General features: G+C 35.8%; 4 protein-coding genes across 12 annotated transcripts; 3 read left to right on the top strand and 1 right to left on the bottom strand.

Moving 5' to 3' along the window:
* Positions 1-311: 311 nt before the first annotated feature.
* Positions 312-9,089, top strand: LOC130800388 (pentatricopeptide repeat-containing protein At4g16835, mitochondrial-like). Of its 5 annotated transcripts, none has more exons than XM_057663878.1 (4): positions 312-3,315; positions 4,144-4,224; positions 7,664-7,975; positions 8,862-9,089. In XM_057663878.1, exon 1 carries the CDS (start codon positions 576-578, stop codon positions 2,622-2,624), a length of 2,049 nt encoding a protein of 682 aa, XP_057519861.1. In that variant the 5' UTR covers positions 312-575; the 3' UTR covers positions 2,625-3,315; positions 4,144-4,224; positions 7,664-7,975; positions 8,862-9,089. The 5 variants fall into 5 exon arrangements, with proteins under 5 accessions (XP_057519861.1, XP_057519862.1, XP_057519859.1 ...); XM_057663879.1 differs by having other exon boundaries at positions 312-3,331; XM_057663876.1 differs by lacking the exon at positions 4,144-4,224.
* Positions 4,218-9,089, top strand: LOC130800389 (pentatricopeptide repeat-containing protein At2g17525, mitochondrial). Of its 2 annotated transcripts, XM_057663882.1 has the most exons (3): positions 4,224-7,663; positions 7,750-7,975; positions 8,862-9,089. In XM_057663882.1, the coding sequence occupies exon 1, from the start codon at positions 4,394-4,396 to the stop codon at positions 6,290-6,292; it is 1,899 nt and encodes a 632-aa protein (XP_057519865.1). In that variant the 5' UTR covers positions 4,224-4,393; the 3' UTR covers positions 6,293-7,663; positions 7,750-7,975; positions 8,862-9,089. The 2 variants fall into 2 exon arrangements, with proteins under 2 accessions (XP_057519864.1, XP_057519865.1); XM_057663881.1 differs by having other exon boundaries at positions 4,218-7,975.
* Positions 9,090-11,496: 2,407 nt separating this feature from the next.
* On the top strand, positions 11,497-20,852 carry LOC130800386 (uncharacterized). Of its 4 annotated transcripts, XM_057663873.1 has the most exons (8): positions 11,501-11,696; positions 11,910-11,966; positions 13,718-16,098; positions 16,188-16,269; positions 17,653-17,719; positions 19,361-19,546; positions 19,659-19,719; positions 20,027-20,852. In XM_057663873.1, the coding sequence occupies exons 3-8, from the start codon at positions 13,836-13,838 to the stop codon at positions 20,224-20,226; spliced, it is 2,859 nt and encodes a 952-aa protein (XP_057519856.1). In that variant the 5' UTR covers positions 11,501-11,696; positions 11,910-11,966; positions 13,718-13,835; the 3' UTR covers positions 20,227-20,852. The 4 variants fall into 4 exon arrangements, 3 of the variants coding, with proteins under 3 accessions (XP_057519857.1, XP_057519856.1, XP_057519855.1); XM_057663872.1 differs by having other exon boundaries at positions 11,501-11,966; XR_009039413.1 differs by lacking the exons at positions 17,653-17,719; positions 20,027-20,852 and having other exon boundaries at positions 11,497-11,966.
* Positions 20,853-22,503: 1,651 nt separating this feature from the next.
* On the bottom strand, positions 22,504-23,368 carry LOC130799200 (chromophore lyase CRL, chloroplastic-like). The gene is made up of 3 exons (XM_057662308.1): positions 23,231-23,368; positions 22,769-22,861; positions 22,504-22,661 (listed from the first exon to the last, which is right to left on the bottom strand). The coding sequence occupies exons 1-3, from the start codon at positions 23,366-23,368 to the stop codon at positions 22,587-22,589; spliced, it is 306 nt and encodes a 101-aa protein (XP_057518291.1). The 3' UTR covers positions 22,504-22,586.
* Positions 23,369-23,671: the final 303 nt, after the last annotated feature.

Raw genomic sequence — 23,671 nt, 5'->3', positions numbered from 1 at the left:
ATGAGGAGGAAAAGAAGACGATACTCATAACCATAAAGGAGAACGCGATCAAATAATCCCTCAACTCGAAAAGAACATTAAAAAACACAGAAAGCCAAAGAGTACTTCACAACTTTTTAAATTTTTTTATAAAAATTATATTATACATTAAAATACTGATATAACGATTTTATAGCTATAACAAAAAATATAACTAAAAGAAAATAACTCTCAAAATGTGACCAAAAATTACAACATGAAATTAAAAAGGGGCCAACACAGTTAGGTTTGAGTTTTGGTCGGATTTGCTCAATTTTCTTAGTCATGAATAGCAATTTTCGTGTTATCATCATCCACTATTACCTTTATGTTGATTATTTTTAATCAATTTTGCATTATTATTAGTTTTGACATCGTTTTTTCCAATTTAGCTAAGAGTCTAATCATTAAAAAATTTCTAAACTACTTAGATATCATGCAATAATCGATTAATGAAGACGAAATTCTCAAAAATTATGATGAAGCTTTCTCTAATTTCGGATTGGATTCTCATCTTAAAATTTGATCAGCAAAAATTAGTACATTTGTTCTTATAAATGACTTATATTATGAACATCATTTCATCAAAAACCCCTTCTTACCTTTCCTTTTATGTGATTTTATCTCATATCAAATGCTCAATTCATTTCTTTTCAATTTCCACTATCCAATATCCAGATGTTGAAACAAACCCAGATCAATTTCCCATTAAAATTCCTCCTCATTCATCAAATTTCTCCAGATTGATTCACCATATTGGAATGAAACCAAAATCATCAAATTCCAATATTTCAAATGATTGTAAACACCATGACATCATTTCTTGTAATAGAATGATTACAAGATATATTAGAGCTTCTGATATGGAATCTGCGCTAAGAGTTTTTAGAACTATGTCAGTTAAGAATACCATCACTTGGAATTCACTGTTAGCTGGGTATTCCAGAAAACCTGGGATGCTAACAGAAGCCCGCCAACTGTTTGATAAAATTCCTGAACCAGATATTTTTTCGTTTAACACAATGTTGTCTTGTTATTTTCGGAATTCAGATGTTAATGGTGCAAGATTGTTCTATGAGCAAATGTCTGTCAAGGATACTACTTCCTGGAATACCATGATTTCAGGTTTTGCTGAGAATAAGATGATGGAGGAAGCTGAAAAGCTGTTCTCAGCAATGCCAGAGAGGAACAGCGTGTCGTGGAATGCATTGATTTCTGGTTATGCTGAATGTGGGGATCTAGACTCGGCTGTAAGGCTGTTTAGGAGGGATCCTTTCAAGAGTGTAGTTGCTCGGACTGCGTTGATAACTGGGCATATGAAACTGGGGAAAGTTGCAATGGCTGAAAAAATGTTCGAGGAAATGGATAAAAAGAGTACAGTTACATGGAATGCTATGATTGCAGGTTATGTCGAAAATTCTCGAGCAGAAGATGGTATCAAGCTCTTCAAATTAATGGTGGAATCTAAGGTTGTTGATCCAACTCCATTGACATTGACTAGTGTTCTATTGGGTTGTAGCAATTTATCTGCTTTATTGTTGGGCAAGCAAATTCATCAATCTGTAATCAAGTCTCCATTGTATAGGGATACAACAGTTGGGACTTCATTACTGAGCATGTATTGTAAATGTGGAGTCTTAAAGGATGCTTGGAAGATGTTCTTTGAGATACCTCGGAAAGACTTGGTTACTTGGAACGCGATGATTTCAGCGTATGCGACTCATGGCTCAAGTCAGACTGCCCTCGATTTGTTTGATAAGATGAAGAGCGAGAAAATAAAGCCCGATTGGATCACATTTGTTGCTGTTCTATCAGCTTGTAATCATGTTGGACTAGTAGATCTTGGGATGCAGTTTTTCGATTCAATGCAGAAGGATTATCGGATTGAGGCTAAACCCGAGCACTACTCATGTATGGTAGACCTTCTAGGCCGTGCTGGTCAGCTTAAAGAAGCTACCAGTTTGATAGAGCAAATGCCCTTTAAACCTCATGCTGCTGTATATGGTAGTCTTTTAGGAGCTTCTAGGATCCACAAGAACATAGAGTTGGCTGAATTTGCTGCTAATAAGTTGTTAACCATTGATCCAACAAATGCAGGAGCTTATGTCCAATTAGCGAATGTTTACGCAGCTAAACAGAAATGGGACTATGTTTCAAAGGTTTGGCAATCCATGAAGAACAATAGAGTAGTGAAAATGCCGGGTTTTAGCTGGATTGAGATACAGAATGTAGTTCATGAGTTTAGGTCAAGTGATACGAAACACCAAGAATTGCACGTGATTCATTCGAAACTCGATGAACTAGAGAGAAAACTGGTATTAGCAGGGTATGTTCCTGATTTTGAATCCGAGCTGCACAATGTAGGTGAGCAGCAAAAACGAAAGTTGCTAATGAGGCACGGTGAGAAACTGGCGGTTGCGTATGGACTGATTAAGGTGCCAAGTAGATTACCTATTCGAGTTTTTAAGAATCTGAGAGTGTGTGAGGATTGTCACAAAGTACTTAAGCTCATATCAGCTATAGAACGGAGGGAAATAGTTGTAAGGGACAATACAAGGTTTCATCATTTCAATGATGGGAACTGTTCTTGTGGTGATTACTGGTGAGGGTGGAAAGAATTGAGTTTAGACCACTGTCACATGATTCACTGATCTTCTTGCGAATCACAAATCAAAAAAGCGAATTATGGACAATTTTGGGCTATTTTAGTGTCATTTTAAGCGAATTGCAAGTTTAAAAAACGAATTAACTGGCGAATTATGTTACATTGGTATAGACTTCAGTCCATTCTTTTTGTTTCATTACCCTTGTCTCCATTGTCATTATTCATTATCGGCTTTCACCTAGTCTAAGGTTTGGGAGTCGAATATGTCCAACATTACCCGCGATCCACTGGTATATATAAAGATTGTTTCCGGTTAATGTTTTGATTTTCTCTATAACATCAATTATAGTGGATTAGTGATGTCAATTGACTTCACTTCAATTTTGAAAAAATACGTACAAAAATTGATTCGGCGGAGTTGGTAGAGTAATGTATATTTTAAGTAAATAGTCACTTGTTCACAACCAAATTAACTTTCACTCCTCATTTATATTCCCTTTGTTTCATTTCATACTAATTACTCAACATGTTGGCCATTCCCCTATTTTCTTCTGCCTTTTACTGTTCTTTCCCCACTCCACATAACTTCTGCTAGCGGCTGCCGCCTGCCCGTACAGCCTGATCAAATCCTCCTGGCCTCGCCTTCATCTCTGTGGCGGCGTCATATCTTCCGCTGACCGCAGCAAGTCAAGGTACTCCACTATTCAAGTAACTCCACGAATCTAAAATCTCCGCGTACTCTTTTCTTAATTGTTAATTAGGTCTTTGGTTAATTTCTTTAGTTTTTTATTTAGCAATTAGATGAAATTTGTTTAATTATTTATTAATTGTTTATTTATTTAGCAATTGGATGAGATTTTTTTGGTTATTCATTGACATTTCATTTTCAGGGTTTTTTTCAAAAAATAGGGCTTTTGAATGTTGTGTTATTTTAATGATTTAAGCTTATAGTCTATATTTATTTTCAATTTTTTTCCCCTTATTTATCGTTCAATTTAATATTTCTGATTAGTGAAGAATTATGCTGCATCACAGCAACAGTGCAATGTAATTGGGTTTTCTGCGTTTGACATGTTACAACTTACATCTCTGTACTTAAATTATTTAAAAAGATTATTTGAGATGTTGAATTTTGTTATTTTGATTTCAATTAGGGACTGTTATTTTCTGTTGGATATAATTTTGTGTTTTAAGATTTGTAATTTATTAGATCTTGGGTACATTTAGTTTGTTCAATCTGAATTCGTCGTTAATGATTGTATTTATAGTTCAAATGGATAGGTATTTTAAAAAATTAGCTTTTGGATCGCTTATGGCCCTACTAATTTGTAATTATTTATGGGATATGGCCCTACTAATTTGTATTTTAAAGAATTTTCGACATCCTTGTTTTTTTCCTGGTTCTGCCCCTGCCTATATGAGCTCCAATGGTATAGCATATTTATGTTCCAGATCCTACATAGGCTGTAAATTTTTGATCTGGACTCTTTTTGTTATTTCTTACATGGAATTGTCAACAGGGTTGTGAGAGATTTCATCAGAAGTATCAAGTCTTTCAATCTTGTTTATGCCACCAAAAAAGACAGTTTTGTTTAGTTCTGGTAAGAAATTGTGATAGTGTTTTGTGGAATTAAGAGGTTTTATCCAATAAATTACGTAAATTACTTGCTCACAGTGCAGTAAACTGATAAAAGAGCTCAACTAATGAATATTCATGTAAATTTGTAAAGCATTGAAGAGGGTTGCAAGCTTTTTCGAGTTTCATTAGCAATGCATCGATTTCGTATTCTTCCTATAAGTCATGTTAGTATTAATCCAAAGACTGTCAGTTGTATCCTGCAATCAAAATCCATAACCTCATTACCATCCCCAGAACAATTGTCTCAACCAACTCATCAACACATTAGCAGTTTAATCTTTGATCAAAGATCCGCCTCAGAAGCTTTACAAACGTTTAGATGGGCTTCGGAACTTCCCAATTTCACCCATAACCTTTTAACCTATCGTGCTTTGATTCACAAGCTTTGTGTTTTTCGTTCTTTTGACCGCTTGATTCATCTGCTTGAAGAGATTCCTAGCACAGTTGGTTCACCCCCAGATGAAGATATCTTTGTCACACTTGTTCGAGGCCTCGGACGAGCGCAAAAGATTCGAGAAGTTATCAAAGTGATTGATTTGGTGCATAAATTTGGTTTGGTACCATCTTTGAAGATCTATAATTCAATACTTGATGCATTGGTTAAGATGGATATTGATATTGCTAGGGGCTTTTTTAGGAAGAAGATGATGGAGTGTGGTGTTCAAGGTGATGTTTATACTTTTGGGACATTGATGAAAGGACTATGCTTGACAAATCGCATAGGAGACGGGTTTAAGCTGCTGCAGATAATGAAGACTAGGGGTCTAACTCCGAATATAGTTATATATAACGCTTTGCTTCATGCCCTCTGCAAAAATGGTAAGGTTGGTAGAGCTAGGAGTTTGATGAGTGAGATCGTGGAACCAAATAATGTAACCTATAATCTTATGATATCAGCATACTGTAATGAACAAAATCTTGTTCAGGCGCTGGTACTTTTGGAGAAGAGCCTTGCATTAGGATATATTCCTGATGTTGTGACAACAACAAAGGTGATGAAGTTACTTTGCAATGTTGGCCGTCCAAATGAAGCAGCGGAAGTCTTGGAAAGGGTTGAGCAAAATGGTAGTAGAGTTGACATCGTGGCTTATAACACTTTGATTAAAGCATTCTGTAGTCTAGGTAAGGCAAAAGTCGGGCTGCATTTTAAGAAAGGCATGGAGATTAAAGGCTGTCTCCCAAATGTAGAGACTTACAATTTGTTGATAACTGGGTTCTGTGAGAATAATTTATTTGATATAGCTCTTGATTTGTTCAATGAGATGAAAATGGCTGCTGTAAGTCCTAATTTTGTGACATTCAACACCTTGATAAGAGGATTATGTTTCAAGGGACAAGTGGAAGATGGATTTCGGTTTTTGGAACTCTTGGAGGAATTGAAAGATGGTAGTAGGGGTCACATTAGTCCTTACAACAGCATCATATATGGACTATACCGTGAAAATCGTTGGAATGAAGCCCTTGACTTTCTAAACAAGATGGTAAAAATGTTTCCAAGGGCAGTTGACAGGACCTTAAGGATTCTAAGTTTAACTGAAGAGGGCAAAACAGAAGCTGCAAAACAAGTTTACGAACAAATTCTTCAGGAAGGTGGAATTCCTAATGCTATTGTTTACTCTAGCATGATCCAGGGTTTTTGCAAGCGGGAGCACGTTCGAGAAGCGTTTCAGCTGATGAATGAAATGATTGGACATGGCTTTTTTCCTGTTACTTCAACCTATAATATTATAATTAATGGATTCTGCAGTCAAGGCAAAACAGTGAGTGCTGAAAAGCTTATGAAGGAGATGGATGAGAGAGGCTGCTCACTTGACAGGGGAACTTACTACCCTTTAATACTTGCTCATTGCCGTGAACGGGACTTGCGGAATGCGTTAAAGGTTTTCCATCAAATGGTTAGTAAAGGTATTGAGCCTAATTATGATACCTGGAATACATTACTGTGTCATCTGAACCAAGAAGAATATTGCCTTGGTGCCAATAATATGGCTCATGTGCAGAACAATGTGGAATGGATTTTGGAGACTTGAATGTCGTTTTTCTTTCAGTAATGTGTAGTTAACTAGATTGTGCAAAATTGGAAAACCTGTCTAGCCATAAACTCATTGTGACAACTGGTACACATCCTTTTTCAGGAATAGTTTTTTTTTTTTCCCGATTTTCTTCCATGATAACCAGAGAAGGAAAGATAATTTTTGTAGTGGTTAGTTTTACTAGGATTATGTCCAATGATCAAAATTTTTGAAAAGGCTCGCTTGGCCAGTTTACATTTTCCATAGAGATCACTTTGTCTAATAGCTGTGGAGAGTTGAGGAATCTTTCAGTGTGATTGGAAATGTTAACATTTAGGATTCTTTTGTGAATAGAACTTTACTCTACTTTCTAGGGAGGTCCAAGGGGTGATCGAAGTATATTGCATTGCATAGTCTAGGGTATCTTATCGACAACTTTAGTTGCCAATCCTTGAAATACCTGTTCATGCACATATGTAACTCTACAAACAATAGTTATATTTTTTTTAGATTCAAACTAAGACATGCAATTGCATGTTAGTTGATACTTAAAGGGAAGAATGAGAGATGAGGGTGGTGGTTATTTGTTTGTTTGTTGAAATTGTTCAAAAGGGTGTGGCGTTGATGGTGGCTAGTTTCTGGTGGTTGAGTGACAGAGGAGGGTGTCCTGATGGGGTTTATGGTGGTGGTTTACTAGTGCTACTGCTTATAGGCTCAGTGGTGGCAATTCGGTGGTGGTGGTGGTTGAATAAGCAAATTTAATTGAAAAGTTTCTGAAAGTTGTTCAACATTAGCAAAGGGTTCTTTGGGAGAATCTTTTTTTCATTGTCCAATGTCCACCATAACTCAACCATTTCCGTTTCAAGGTTATTCAGTGGTAACTGGTAAGGAACACACCATCAATTATTGGGGACAATTTACTTCTGAGTGAATGTCAAATCATCTTTCCAGAACCATCAGTTTGTACAGTAGAGTCGCTACCATATGTTACACAACTAACTGCTTCTCAGAGTATGCCTTCTTATCTTGGAGAGTTCCTCTGTGTCTGGATACGCATGCAATCTGGTGCAGCTCCTTCTCAACATCAGCTAGAGTGTGATAATTAGGATTCTGGTGCTGCTTATCCCGAGCAAGCAGTAAAACCATGTTCATCAGAGGCACCATTCTGTTGCAGATCAGACAGGAACTTTGAAACTCCTTCAACTCAGCCATAACACATTTTAAGTTTTTGAGACCTGTAAGGATTTGCTACCATCATAATCCTTAAACCAGGCATCATGGACGACATGAACAAACCCCTCTTTCTCACACCAAAGATTAAAGAATCTGAAAGGTTTGGAACATGGAATTGTTGGACTAAAACTGGAGTGTGTTCAAACTGTTTTTCAGGTATATCTACCAGTATGTTTTAAATCCTTCAAGGAGCAGTTCAAACATGCAAGTTTTCAGAGGAATAATCTTCTGATTGCTAACAGGTCTTCGCCACCTCTCATCATAATCAGCAACACTCTTGAAATCACCAAGAAGTAACAAGGCCCATGACACTGCTTGACAATAATCTGCAAGTCCTTCAAGACAATTGTGTAGAAAAATGTGGAAGGTGTCCGGAGCTGCAAAAATCACCACCATTTACCCAAGTCGCAAGCGAAGATATATCGTTATATCGACTCATCATGGAGGAAACTTAAACAATTAATCGAGGTTAGTATTCGCTCTCAAATCTGTTCAGTTACTCAAATTGTTCAATACTTCAAGTATGATTGTAGGAAACTCTTCTAAGACTTTAACATTCCAAGTATAGGTCTAGTCATATAGCACCTTGCACTTAGTTTTTTGGATTGAATATGTTTCTTAAAATGATCTTTATTCAATTCTTGAAAAGTTGAATCATTTAAGAAAAAATATATAAAAAAATTTTAAAATAGGCATGTTATAAACTTATTTCCCATAATAAGCACGAATTTATCAGAGCTGAGGTTTGGGGTTGTTCGCTGTTACTAACAGCGAACAGAGAAGGCTGGTCAAAGTCAAGTTCTTTGTTCGCTGTTAGTTACAGCAAACAAAGGTTTTACCTGGTCAAATAGGGTCAAACCTTTGTTAGCCGTAAGCAACAGCGAATAAAGGTTTGACCTTGTTTGACTAGGTCTCCTTTGTCGGCTGCTACTACAAAGACCTGATCAAAAAAGTCAAAGTCTTTGTTCACTGTTACTAATAGCAAACAAAGAACTTGACTTTTTTGACCAGTTTTCTTCGTTCGCTGTTAGTAACCGGCTACCGCAAACAGTCGCAAACCTTAGCTCCGGGAAATTTGTGCTTATTTTGGTAAATAAATTTATCACATGCCTATTTTAAGAATTTTTTAATATTTTTTGCTTAAATGATATCAAATTTTCTCAATTCTTGACACAAGGCCAAGGGTGAAAGAGAAATCCTCAACCACTAGGCCAAATCATAAATCTCAAGTAAAAGCCTTTGTTGCCCTCGCTTTGTTGCAGGCCTTGCAGTGATTTGTGTGTGTACCTGTTGTATCCAGGCTCTTTTGCAAGTCAGCCTATAATCCCTTTCTTTTATTTTTGTGTTGATGCAGGGTTCTGTTGGTATATACAAGAGTTGATGTCGGCATCAGTAATGGGATTTTTGGCAGGCACTTAGATATGAAGACAATGGGATCCTGAAAAGCATTTTAAGGGTTCATGAGAAAGATTGAGTTCTGCTCATCCGATATTAAGATTTATTTTTCGATTCGTAGTAAAGGTTAGAGAATCCTCTTTAGACATACTTAGCACAATTTGATATTGAACGGTTGTTTGTAAAATATCTTATTTCCCTGAGTATCGATCACTTGTTTGGTGTGTGCTCCCATCGGACTAGTTAGGAGTAAAGGATTCTCATGGTTAAGGGTTTGGACTGTGCATGTGCCTCATATTTTAAAGATCAAGCATGAAACGAAACAACATAACTATATTCATGGCACGACCTGAGACAGCACGATGCAATTTGGTAAGAGGCACAACGTACATGAGTATACAACACTTAAACAACCAAATACAAATCAATTTTCATGGTTGGGTTACGCGTTCGGTGTCTTCAAATATTCACATACAAAAAAGTTGATTTCTTATTCTTCTGTTTCTTTGATACTCTTGCAATCAAAAAATTTATTTTATTACTGTAATTTTTAATAGAGTTCAAAAAATAAGTGGGTAAATAATTATGTAAATGAAAAACGAGTGAAAGTAATTTTCTCGATGTTGTCACATGGACACCTTGATGGTATAATTGGTAATGTCGCTGTGGTCATCATTTAGATATTTGGGCTCTTCTATTAGGGTGTTTAGATTGAAAAAAATAAGATGAATAAACAATTTAATTCCGAATATAAGATTCGGGAAAACTTATGTCCCAAAATAAGCTTCCATACATCCAAGCCTAGCCTCGGGTAAGTCGCTGTTAGTAACAGCGAATGAAGAGAAAAAAAAAAATTAAAAGGCCCTAAGTCGCTGTTAGTAACAGCGACTTAAAAAAAAAAAAATTTTCTTTTTTTAAATGTTAATAGTGTACTGAACTTAAAGGCGCTGTAGTTTTTTATTTTTAGAGCAGCTCGTTTTTTAGCCTTCAAACAATTATCTAATAGCAGATGAACTAACTATATAAACTTGTTATTGTTTCATTAATCTTCCGATGTGGGACTCTGGGTTTTTCCACCATTGAAGAAGACCACTATTTGTTCTCCCTCACGCTTAATCTACTCTCCCTCAACAAAATCAGGACTGGCGTCGTCCTGTAATTCTTCTAGTTGAATAAACTGTTCATCGAGATATCCCTGCAGCATTGACATTATGTAAAACAAACTATGAATCATTCAAATGGAACCAACTAACACAATATTGATGCAACTTGAAAGAAATGAAGTTAAACATATGCAGCAAACTGACAACTCTACTAATTTTGAATGGTAAAGTTTCAAGTCTGAGGTTTCCACACGCAAGCTATATATGCATGGTCACTTTAACATCCTACTGATAATCACATTGTATCTCTAGTTTTTTGGTAACTTCTACTTTCAGAATTACACGGCATGACCGCGTGATGATGCTTCATTTAAGGTAAACTCAAATGTTTCAATATAAGTTGTCTCCATAATAAGTATACAGAGCAATTTTTCTGAGCAGTAAATGTTTCATTTAAGGAGTATCCATTCTTGATCTAAACAGTTGAACATAAGTATACAGGGCAAGGGAGGGTAGGGAATTGAAAGGAAAAAGCCACAGTCCCACATCGGAAGATTAATGAAACAATAACAAGTTTATATAGTTAGTTCATCTGCTATTAGATAACTGTTTGAAGGCTAAAAAACGAGCTGCTCCAAAAACAAAAAACTACAGTAACTTCAAGTTCAGTACAATATTAAAATTTTAAAAAAAAAAAATTTTTTTTTTTTTGTCGCTGTTAGTAACAGCGACTTAGGGCCTTTTAATTTTTTTTTTTCTCCTCATTCGTTGTTACTAACAGCGACTTACCCGAGGCTAGGCTTGGATGTACGGAAGCTTATTTTGGGACATAAGTTTTTCCGAATCTTATATTCGGAATTAAATTGTTTATTTATCTTATTTTTTTCAATCTTTCGACAAATCTTATATGATATCGTCTTATTATGTAAATTCAAAGAAATGAAAAAAATAATATTTTTTGGCATTTATTTTGGTGTTTTCATAACCAAATCAGTTACATGAAGATAATGGTAAAAATTCAAAGAAACGAAAGAAGTACAATTTAAATTCATCATAGTTCTTGGCTTTTGATAACAAAATGAATTACATAAAGGTAATGGTGATCATAGTCATCGAGAAGCAAAGGTTCTCTCTTTCTCTTCACTTTCATATGCTTATCTTTCTTCATTTAAAAGCAATTGCGGAGCTTCTATTTCCATTCATAAACCAAACAATGGGTTATTGTTTGTTTTACACCTTCTAAAGTCTAAACTGACTTCAAATCTGTTTTATTATCCTTATCAAACCAAATTCCCCTTTATTGAAATTGAACTTTGGCCATATTAATAATAGGGATTTATCACAGTTGGAACACAAAATCTTATGTGACAGGGTAAGATCTTATTTGGGTCGATTCAATTATTATTATTTTTATCAATTTTAAAACCTAAAAGAAATTTAAAATTAACATTCAATTTACCAATTTCAAAATTACACGGCTTAGAAGGTCTCATACAAGAGTCATTATAATTGAAAAGCAAATATAAGTTTTGAGATTAGATCTTGTATTTAATTGTTGCTTGTAGGCGTAGCCCTCCCAAATCCCATTCTCTGGGTTTATCTTGTAATTTAAAGAAAGCAAAAAACCAAATTGAAGTTGAGGTACCAGCACCGCAGCACGTAAGAAACGGGCCAACCAAGAGAAGAATATGGTAACCACTCGTCCTCACCAAATCCCACTTTGACTCTTTCCTCCGTTGACATCAATTAAGCCACCACCGCCTATAGGCCATATCCCATCACCTACCTAATCTCTCTCTTCCAAATCTCACCGCCATGGAAGTTGCTTCAAGAAACTGTTAATGGTGGTCTCTGCACTTTTTTCCTACTAATTCTTTTGTCTCTTTCTTCATCTTAATTGTCAGATCGTTGATATCATTGACGCTTTCGGCTTCGATTTCGTCTTTTATTTAATTTTGAAGGTATTTTTCAAGTTAATTATCTATCTTTATGGTGTTTTTTCTTTAGTTTGGATTAATCTTTTTGATTATTGATTGTTTTTGCCGATCTTTTCTTTATGGAGTTTATCGCGTGTTTGTGAAAGTGACAAACTTGGAGATTTTGTTTTTGCCAAAAAATCATCTTTAAATTATGTCGGAGTTTGATCTGTGACTGTATATATGATTTTGTAATATTAATTGATATGAATGATTGAATTATTAATTTCTGTAGTATTAATAAGTAGAAGTGAATTTATGCTTGCATTTTGTTTGAACTTGTTGTGCCAAGTACCAAATCACGTAGTGTAGAAGGTGATTTTGCTCACCTTATTGCTTATACCGTGGCATACACATTAGAGGGAAGTAATGGGTGTGCATTGGGGTGTAATACTTGATATTTGGGACATTGTTAGTCGTTAGAAGCAAGAAAGTAGGTGCAAAGCGGGTCACATCATGGCTGTCTCAAACAAGACAGCATCCAACAGAAGAGCAGATCAGAGACTGTTCGTTCAAGCAGTTGGCTGCCTCATTCCAGCAGTCACTTTATGACAGGTGCAGTCTGTTGGACACGTATTGTCCTTTTTTAGGGTTATTCTACTGATTTAATAGGCTATATATTGGGCCTAAAACCAGTGTTAGAGTGGGTAAAAGGCTAATACAATAGGGAGGAATAGGGTTCGAGAGCTCTAGTGTGTTTTCTTGTATTAGCATGAGTGATTTCCATTAATGAAATACACTGCTATTTGAGGTGAGGTGTTCAAGACACCATTAAAACACTTGTTTGGTCTCTTGCATTGTTTGTGTGTTTACTCCATCGTTATACTCTGTTTTTCTTGCCATTTTCTTCTTATTCTGCACCTTAGCGAGGTCCTAAACCTTTCATTTCAGAACTATGGATACACTAAAGATAGTCTAGGTCGCTTGAACCTTGCAAATGGGAAGAATAAGGTTAGAGCCTCTAAAGACAGGAATTCTAGTAATGTCTTGGGTTTGCCAAGTGGAGGTAGATGTAAAGCATTGCATTCATTAATGGTTGATATTAGAATGATGTTTTATCCTGTTCTATGTAGACCTGGTTCTAACCTATGATTTGCTTATATAAGATGATAAGCTTGCTTGCAAATGGCTTAAAGATATGTTTTGTTGAGCTGAGTTTGAGACCTAACTGCTCTATGTGTCAACATCTGTTCCATAGTGTCAACTCTGCAGGGGTATCTTAGCTGTAACTCAGAATCCATTTACAAGAATTTTGATATATCCATTTAGAGTCCAATGTTTATACATTAAAAATTTTATATTGGGGTTGGTTTTGACTTTTGATTGATAAATAGCTGCAATGTTATATTTGCTTTTTGCTTCTGTGATAAATGGACCTATAGATGTATAAATTATGTGCGAGGGGGATTGGAGTCTTGAGGTTTGGATTTCCAATACAAACACGTGAGTTCATTATCCTTCTACTTTTTATGGGGACTCTTGAACTGCTTTCAACTTTTGTGCATTATACATCAATTCATCAACGACGATCTGATTTTCCATATTGGGATTAAGGGTTTGGCATTTTTGGTATTTTTTGAGTCGTTACAACACTTTCCTTTTGTGATATTTTTTTTCTTTCGTACATATTATATTTAGTCCCCTTTTTCCTTAGCAAATTTAGGTGTGGACATTATATTCTAAAAAGGATTGTTTAATTTTTGTACACTTCATTCATTGGTGGTTTTCATTGCTAGATTGTGTGAATTTGGACTTTCTCAAATCTTACAGCACGCCAGAAAGTGAAAAAAAGTCACCAAGTTGATGAGTACAATCTTCTTGAAATAAAGCAGGAATTACCAAGCTCGTCTTAGAATGGAGCAGAGTGTTACCGAAAGACCATTATCTCAAGAGCAATGCTTCCGTCAAGTCTATAATGGTGTGATGAATAGTAATAGTGCTCATCTTGACAAGGATCAGTCAGAAAATTGGTGTCCCAAGAGTTTGACTGATGGTGATCATTTAAGACTAGAGAAGCCTCAAATTCCCATTTGTCGTGACAACTTGCGAGGCGCTTGTGCTCGGGGAGAGTATTGTAAGTTTCAGCATTCTGGATCTGTTGAACATGATGGATCTAGGTTTTATCAGAATGATCGTGGAAGGTTATCATATAGAGAAACTAATGATAGTGATTCTAGAACTAGGCTGTCATATGATGGCTTCAGGAGCAGATCTCCTTGTCGTAAATTTCAGAGGGGGATGTGCTACCGCGGATCGTCTTGCTCATTTTCGCACACTGAATCTGTCAGGTATGGTCGATCCACTTATGGATCTAGAGTAGAACAGAAAGTAGATGGAGCAGTAAAAGTTTCTGGGTTTGCTGAAGGACGCAGGGACAGTGCTTCAGGACAACGGAGGAGCATATCTCCTTGTCGCAATTTCCTTCGAGGGCATTGCAAATTTGGATCATTTTGCAGACGTTGGCACCCAGAGTCTAGGCATGATCTCAGTTCAAGTAATCCTGTATGTCGTGAGGGTGGTCGAGATTTCACTTTGAGAGCATCTCAAGGGCATGACAAACCAAATATGCATAAGCATTCAAGGACTAAGCCTTTTTTTGATGACCTTCGTAAGAGGTCACCTTGCCAAAATTTTCTTCACGGAAGATGTTATCTTGGAGATTCTTGTGTGAAATTGCACCCTGTACGAGAGGTTTGTTTACAGTTTACCAAGGGGAGGTGCACCAATGGAGATTCTTGCAGATATCTTCATGGGTACCATGCATATGCTAGTTCTGTCTGGAATAAAAATCCCATAGGGGCTGCTGGAGGTAATAGCAATTTTTCTATGGAAAATAATAGCAACAATACAATAATTAATCAAGAGCATGATGCTGTTACGAACTCTAATATGTCATTAGGTGAAAGCAAGAATATTGAAAGCTGTGTCAAGGAAACTAAAATGGAGTCCGTAAATAATTCTATTAGTAAAATTCTTGATGAAAAGGTTGATGCATCAGTTACGTATGGGAGTAAATGCGAAATTTCTGAAGAAAAAATTGCACGTTTCTGCAGTCCTACTGAAAGACATGAGGATTTTAGTCTGTGGAGTCGTCCATTCAAAAGGCGTAGAAGCAGGAGTAGATCTCCTTTTTCTCCCAAAGATCATATTCATTGTAGAAATTTCAGGAGATGTGATTCTCGGATTGACTTATATAGAGATAGGGGCTATAATGTAGCACGTTTTCAGTATAATTGTAGTTCTTTCAAGTATGAGAGGGCTACGTACCATGCAAATACCCAACATCATTCTAAAGCTCAAGCTACCTCAGTTCATGATCGTTCTTGTGAAGCAAGTGATTCCAAGGTTGTGTTGCCTCATGGCCATGGAGTGGTTAATCAATGTCTGCAGACAGATCCGTGTCCTAATGGCAATCATGGCTCAAATGTTTCAACCGTTAATGAAAAACATAATGCCGTGTCTGTGACATGTGCTTTGCAGCCCAATTGTACAGACCAAAATGACAAGGAATTAGCAGTTGACAGGTCTCAGAGTACAGTTGTTAGTAGCCAGGAAGATTTTGAATCAGATTCAACAAGGTCATGTGAACATCACTTTGTTTCTCCAGAGGTTGCTAATTTGACTATGTTAGTAACAGAAGAAAATGTTGATGTGACTGGTAATTTGGATCGGGAGAGAGATGAAACTAATGCAGAATTTATGCCAGCAATAAAAACGTGTTCGAAGGAGAGGAAAAAAAAGCATCATGGATTAGTTTCTTGTGAAGATGCCATGAAGGAAGTAGCTGATGCCTTAAAACATGGGGTGCCAAATTCTGAAAATAATGATTTGGAGGATATGGTCGTGCATGACAGTCAACATAAACAGCAGGAAATTGAAGTGACCGACAAAATTGGTGAAACTGCAGAGTCTACACTACCTACTACTGATGATAAAACTTTAGTTGTTGGTAACACTGTTAGTCACTCACTGCAAGCATCACATGCCTCACCAAAAGCAATTATTCCTCTCTCTAGAAGAAAGCTTCTTGTCCTTGATGTGAATGGGATTTTGGCTGATATTGTTGGAGATTATCCTTCTCGTCTTAAGCCAGACACAATTGTATCAGGAAAAGGAGGTTGGTAACTTCGACCTCCATGATTTTTTCGTTTTGTCATTTCTTTATGTCTTCTATATCTTAGTCTGATCTATTCCTGCTGTTTTCAGTCTTCAAACGACCTTTCTGTGATGATTTCATAAAGTGCTGCTTTGAAAGATTTGATGTGGGCATTTGGTCGTCAAGAGCCAAGTAAGTGATCTTGATAGATTTATGCATTTTTTTGTTTGTTCATATAGTCACCGGAAGGTAGTGTGCATCATGATAAACTTTTTTCTCTTGATTGTATCACTTGCAAAGAATCTACATTTCTCCAGTGTGTGTCCGTTGTGATTATGTCTTGTTTGATACGGTCAGTTAGTATAATTGAAATGAGAAAGTTTGTCTGAGAAGTTTCGACGTGTCTTTGATCATTGTAGATTGTTAAGATATATCAATTCTCTTGTGTTAGCTATTATGCACTAGTAGCAATTGTTGATTGTACGTGAACTTTCTGTTGTTATCTTTGATTACAAAGTTAGATTTGCTCTTATCTCATCTATTTTTGTTGTAGTGGTAGCTTTCATTTTCCTAATTCATTTTGGTTTTTGCAACAATGCCAACGCCTTATTCACAGCATATGGGGTGTGCTAAGAACCAAAACAACTCGATGTTTGAGTTGGTAACACAGATTATAACTTTTGCGACCCCATTTAATATTAATCGACAACTAAGAAAATCAATTCCAATTATCATTGATATATATATTTTTTCCTCCTTTCTTTTATATCTATTATTATATACTTATATGCTCCTGTAAACCCTAACTCTTCCTGTCATTCTTCACTCCCATTATCCAGGTCATCTGCAGCCTACTACTTCCTCTTTTAAGCTCCTCAAGGTCACTTTATAACTCAACAGGTCTCCTTTACACATGACTAAACCAACATAAACGATTTTCACTCATTTTGTTTTGCATATACGGATTTACTAGACACTTTTGTGTTCTGTAAAGCATGTCCATCCATCCATCTTAATACGTGCATCTTAGTTGTCTCTCTATTCCTCCAATAATATCTCCTGAAAGTCCAACATTATGACCCAAATGATCTAATGGCTGTGTAGTAGACTTATCTCTTTAACCTTAGTGACGCACCTGCAACTGAATTCTATGCCTTACGTGTTGATTAAAATCAAGATCTCGTGAATATTGATCCTAAAGTATTTGAAACACGCACTTGGAAGGAACTCTTTTGTATCTTACAATACGAATGCTATGATCATCCGTGCCAATATGATATTTCATATACTTTCTTATGCTGACTTAGTTTTAACTCTTTTCATTCTAGCTTCAGTTAAGCGTTGACCCTATTGGTTTTCATCCACCGATTCAATGTCACCATGAAAGTTCTTTTTATGTTATCTATCTTGGATTGACCAATGAAAAGGGTATATGAGAACCCTGTTGTTGACCAAATGATTGGGAAAAATTTTAGTCACTCCTCAACATATCTGAACTTGGTTTGTACCTTCGCAAACATTTTTGAGCTTATACTGATATACTCACGTGGCATACCTTTTCTGTTTGCATTGCAGCAAAAACGTGACAAGGATAGTGGACTTTCTTTTGAGAGATAACCAGAAAAGATTGCTTTTTTGTTGGGTAAGGCATTAAATTCCTTAGTCGTACATACTATGTAGCTTCTCCATGCTAAGATATTGTATCTCGTCTTCCAAATTTCCTCCTCCATTTAAAACTAGTTTACACATGTTCTTTTGTTTTGAGTTTGTCTTGAATGGGTTAAAATTTGTGTCACATGATTCTTTGGGTATATTTGGTACATTTTGAACGAATCGCAAATCCATAAAAAGAATTAGCTAGTGAATAGCGATTATGTTACACCGGTTAAAACACCTCTTTTTGTCTTTGGGGTATGTTTCAACTATGTTTAATCATATCGTCAATTGCTCGTCCTTTACATCTACCTATTCTCTCAACAAAAAGGTTACTCACTTTCTTAGTCTGGTTTAGCTACTTGTGATAGAGCCCATTTTCTCCAACATTAAAAATCAACATAACTATTTTATCTTATTGTCAGATCTCACTACACTGTCTAAGTTTTCTCCGCTTACCAAAGTTGGATCTCTTGCAAGACTATTACCTCTAATCTCTTGAAATATATGACATCTTCACCAACTCCTCAAATTCAATATAGGAAGGTGTTTGGTGATGCCAGATATAGTGAGGCAATTGGTGATATGTTGGATTGGCATCAAGATTTATAAGAGGGTATTTCAGCTACTTGTAGCGTTTTGACCAACTTTAGAAATCATTTTTTTTCTTATTAGCTTTGTGCCAGATCTCTGTGGGCTAAATTTTGCTTCCAAACTTGGATCTTTTGCAATATTGTTGTATCCTATAATGTTCACGAAAGTATACAACACTAGCAATACGCAATGTTTAAGTCCCATTTTGATTCACGCTATCTATTTGAGTTCCTGATTTTTGTAGATTTGCAGCATTATTATTTCCAAATTATTTTTTGTGAGAATCACCTTGAAACCTTTATTTATTTTTCCATTAGTTTCCAGCATGTTATAACTATTTTATAAAGGACAAGGAAGTGAGAAATGAAATCTTGCTATAAATGGTGCTATCAACATTAGGTCTTGTATCCAGGAAACTTGTTCAATTTCAGAACTCATTGTCCGACATGCAAAGATGTGTGGCTAAGGCTGTGTAATATTTTGGTCTGGATGAAATGATAATAAAACTGAATGTGGTTCCTCAATTAGTAACAAATGAACATACTGACAACATTCTGGTTAATTACGCATTTGGTTATAATCCATTGTGAAAAATATGGTTTTGGTCACGATTGCAGTAATGGTTGCCAAACGGCTTGTCTTGACCTATTTGTTGATCATGGTATGCTCAAATAACTTTACACCACGACCACAATTTGGTGATGGGGCTCTGTTTTTGCACTATGTTATAATCAAATTTCTTAGTGACACAAGTTCCAAATGAGATGCTTTATTTTGTCTCTAACTAAGCTTACTTGAGATGTTACCTTCATGAACTAATTTATATTGGAAAATTATGTGAGAGGCAGGGAGGATAATGATTGGGGAGGTCCTAAATCCATTTAATGATTAGGTAGGTCCTAAATCCAGTTAAGACATAAACCAGACCCAACTTTTCTCCATCTTAGATAAGATTATGGAATTCTGGATGCTTTATAGGTGCTGTTATTTATCTTGGAACTTCTTGCTCTGTGTAATTATTTTCAACTCTGTGCAGGATCAATCCCACTGTACTGCCACTGGGTACACAACTATTGAGAACCGGAAGAAGCCTCTTGTACTAAAGGAACTTAAAAACCTATGGGATAACAATGGGGAAACTCTTCCTTGGAAAAAGGGGACTTACAATGAAACAAATACTGTTTTATTGGATGATTCACCATACAAGGCTTTACGAAACCCTGTAAGTGCTTAATGAGTCTTCTGTTCTGTGTAGAATAAGGATTTTGCTGGAAGAGTCTTCTGTTCATCATTCGTTGTTAGCTCACTCTTAGTTTGGTGTGTTTATCATACAGCCTTACACATCCATATTTCCATATCCATACTCATTCAAGGATGCTCGAGACAAATCACTAGGTAAGGTGCCCTCAAGACATATTATTCATATGGTATGTAGAAATTTCTTTTATGAATCCACTTGATGAAGGGTACTATTATTTTGTGTCTGTCTTGGTTAGTCATCTTTGAGATGCTGGTTATGCTTCAAATATACACGTTTGGATCTAGCTTGTAGCTCTGTATCTTCAATTATACACGTTTCGTGTCTCTGTTGTTCATATTTTCTATGCATTGGTGAAAGCTTTTGCTGCTTTCTTTCTTGCGTATTCCCTTTAGTCATCCATAATGCCGTAAAATGCATGTTCACTATTTAAAATCACGACAGGACCTGGTGGCAATATCCGTGCATATCTTGAAAGACTGGCAGAAGCTGAGAATGTTCAGAAATTCATTCAAGAAAATCCATTTGGTCAAAGGCCCATTACAGAGGCAAACTTATCATGGGCCTTTTACGCTAAAATTGTTGAAACTGGTGATGTAAAGCAACAAGAAGAAATTGCCAAAATAACTACCTCTGGCTCATAGCATTATCGCAGAGGTAATAATCTGACTCAAAGTTTATTGGTGTTTTGGCTTATTATTCAGTGCCATCTCATGGGTGTCACAAATTTTATTATTTCAACTTGTGTCACTGCCAGTACCAGTTCCTTAAGCAAGTACCCTCCTTTTTTGTTCCCTGATGATGGATCATTCCTTTTCCCGGTTATCTATCTTATGCATGAGCTGTGATATGGCCATATGTTCTTAACGGTTGGCCTCTTTTTGTAATTGTAGTTAAAATATACGTTATAGAAATAGAAGAGTGCAACAGTAAACCATAGGTTGTAGGCTTATAACTTATTCTTTGGACTTGAATGTGATTAAAAACTTAAATCTACGAAGTTCTAGACTTTCTGTTTCGATAGTCTTTTGTTAAAAAGGGTTGTCAACTTGAAACAAGTCTGTATCCAAAATGTCGAGGCCTGTTTGATACTAATGTACTTATACTGCGGCCGTTGAGATTTTCCTATGTAATATTGCGGCGTATGCTTTCTTGTGCTGTATATGAACTCTAGTTTGCCTGTACACCGGTATTATGCTGGAAGATTGCGGGTAAATCCAAACAAACAGAAGACTTCATTTTGATTGATTCATGTTAACATGGTTACTTACTATTGTTGCCTTATTCTTTATGAATATGAGTACTTATGTCATTATTATCATAGAAGAAGAAGAGCATATTGTTAAAGATCCTGCTTGTATAAAATTATGCTTTATCAACAGATCTTACTGATCTTATATTGAATCTTCTACTTGCTATTCATGGAGGAAAGTGACATGATTTTGGACCATGCCTAACATTGGAGTTTTTTACAATTCTGTCCCTTATTTTGATAGGGCCACGGATTTTTAGATTTGTATTTTAGATTATGATAATTAAAGTAAAATGATTCATTAAATCATATTTCTATGTACTTTTTGCTCATGACATTTGCTACAAACGGTTAGTCGGGAACAATTTCTTTGTTAGTCTGATCACTCACAAGGGCAAAGTTGTATATGTCTGACCCTCTAAAGTCTAACCCCACCCTAGGAGGAGCCACTTAATGATATTGGATAATGAAATTTTGTGTTGTATTGACCTATACAATGTGTTTTGACTTCTATGAGAGTAAGAACTCTTTTACTCCCTATTATGTCCCCTTAATTTCGCAATTTTTATTATGGGTTGTATGTGATTTTATTATATTTTTTTGGCTCTCGCACTCTCTTCTAATCTCGTTGTAGCTAAATCAAAGCCATTGAGAGACAATGCTTAACTAACATTGTGTCAATGTTGTAAGAGTTATTTTTATGAGAGACGATCTCAAAATAAATAATTTATATATTAATAATTGTATTAAATGGGATGTACAACCTATGGTTGAGGAACGTTTTACGATAAGACTGTGTCACACAATAATTTGTAATATTATTATTATTAGAGTTCTGTTGGGAATTAACATCAAGTATTGTGGTACTCTTGGTGGGTTTTCATGCCACCACCTTTGTTAGAAATATGTATGTTCAACACAAATTCAATGTAAATATTGTATACCTCCCTAAGTGAATGAATAGTCCGAATCGTCTGGTTGCTATTGGACGTTTAACTAATAGGAGTAATTATAAGAAAGATTGAAAAAAATAAGATAAATAAACAATTTAATTTCGAATTTAAGATTCGGGAAAACTTATGTCCCAAAATAAGCTTCCGTACATCCAAGTCTAGCCTCGGATAAGTCGCTGTTAGTAACAGCGAATGAAGAGAAAAAAAAAAAATTAAAAGGCCCTAAGTCGCTGTTAGTAACAGCGATTTAAGGAATTGACCAGTCAACCCCTTAAGTCGCTGTTACTAACAGCGACTTAAAAAAAAAAAAAAAAAAAAAAAAATTTTTTTTTTAAATTTTAATAGTACTGAACTTGAAGTCGCTGTATTATTTTGTTTTTGGAGCAGCTTGTTTTTTAACCTTCAAACAATTATTTAATAATAGATGAACTAACTATATAAACTTGTTATTATTTGATTAATCTTCCGATGTGGGATTGTTTTCTGGAACACATCAAAATAAATGAAACCAAAAATTAGCTCACGAATAGAGCACCGATGTAGGACTGATACTTGTCTTACCAGTTACCACTTACGAAGGCACACTCGATAACAATTAGAAACTGCTCTACAGAACCATACAGAAAATAATTGATGTAAATATTAGTAGGTTTTAGTGACTAGCTGCACAAAAGGTTTTTAGGATGATGAATACAATGACATTGCAGATTCGCAGGAGTAAAATCTCTAAACAATCATGATAAACAGATTACTTTCAGCCAAGTGGAAATTTCTTTTCTTTTGTTGATCACAAAAAGGCCTACAGCTCCAATACCATAGATATAATTTTAAATCTACCATACCACTTCATAGAAATTAACATTTCAGCATGCTCCTGAAATAACAAAGCTTAAATTTTCTATTCAAGAAACTAGCATAACTCAAAGGAATTGAAGATTGATGTTCCATACAGAAGATTATATCATGCTAGAGCAGACTCACCCGAATCACTTCTTCTGGAAGTGGACGTTGATCCTTTGGTCGATCACAGAAATTCTTATACTCTTCCATGTCTCTAATAGCATATGTACTTAACTGCCATTGTCAAAAAAGATGACATATTAGATCTGAACTTTTCGGAGGAAAAAAGTGATGGTGACATAAGTATGAATTGTCGCCTTCCTTCCTCCTTAGACCCTGATCATAGTTCCTATGAGCATGATACGTTGGGTATGATGATGATGACAGAGAAACAAATTCTTCCAGCTTCCAGTAAGAGAAGAGGATATGATGATGATTTATTTTGGGGTCACAAGTGGTGGAAAGAATAGAGCTAATATACCAATAGATCTCTACTTTCTGTCAACTGTCAATTTATCGATGTCATCTTCTTAATTTACACAAAGTTTTATCACTTGGCTTGCTATGACAGAATTCTCGATTTACATAAGCTAAAAAACTTACCTCCACATCACATTTCATCTCCTTGGAACAAGGTTTAACCATATAAAACCTCTGTAATACAATGCCCACAATTAGCAACATGGGAGAATCACCATCAGCAAATTCTAACAAGGCAATATCTAAAAGAGTAATCAACATTGAATGTCAATGAAGATTGACGCATTTAAATCCACATCCACACATTTAGAAAAAAGTATTTGTTTAGTACAGACTGACAGAGGGTAAGAAGGAATCTTGTCTTCTCCAATCAGATATAGTAAGTTATATCTTTCGACAAAATTTAAAGTTCCAGACTCTGAAAGTGCAATGAACAACTTGAGCAAGTAACACAGGTCATGGAGAATAAATGAAATTAGACAACTTTTGATGATCTACTTAAACTTTAAAAGATATACGTGAGGCATACCTGTCGAAAGGGTTTCTGAGGAGTTCTCCAGAATG

Source organism: Amaranthus tricolor, chromosome 14 (assembly GCF_026212465.1).
Source record: "Amaranthus tricolor cultivar Red isolate AtriRed21 chromosome 14, ASM2621246v1, whole genome shotgun sequence".
Classification (NCBI taxonomy): domain Eukaryota; kingdom Viridiplantae; phylum Streptophyta; class Magnoliopsida; order Caryophyllales; family Amaranthaceae; genus Amaranthus; species Amaranthus tricolor.
Note: the sequence above shows the minus strand (reverse complement) of the source record. Positions and strands in the feature narration are given on the sequence as shown.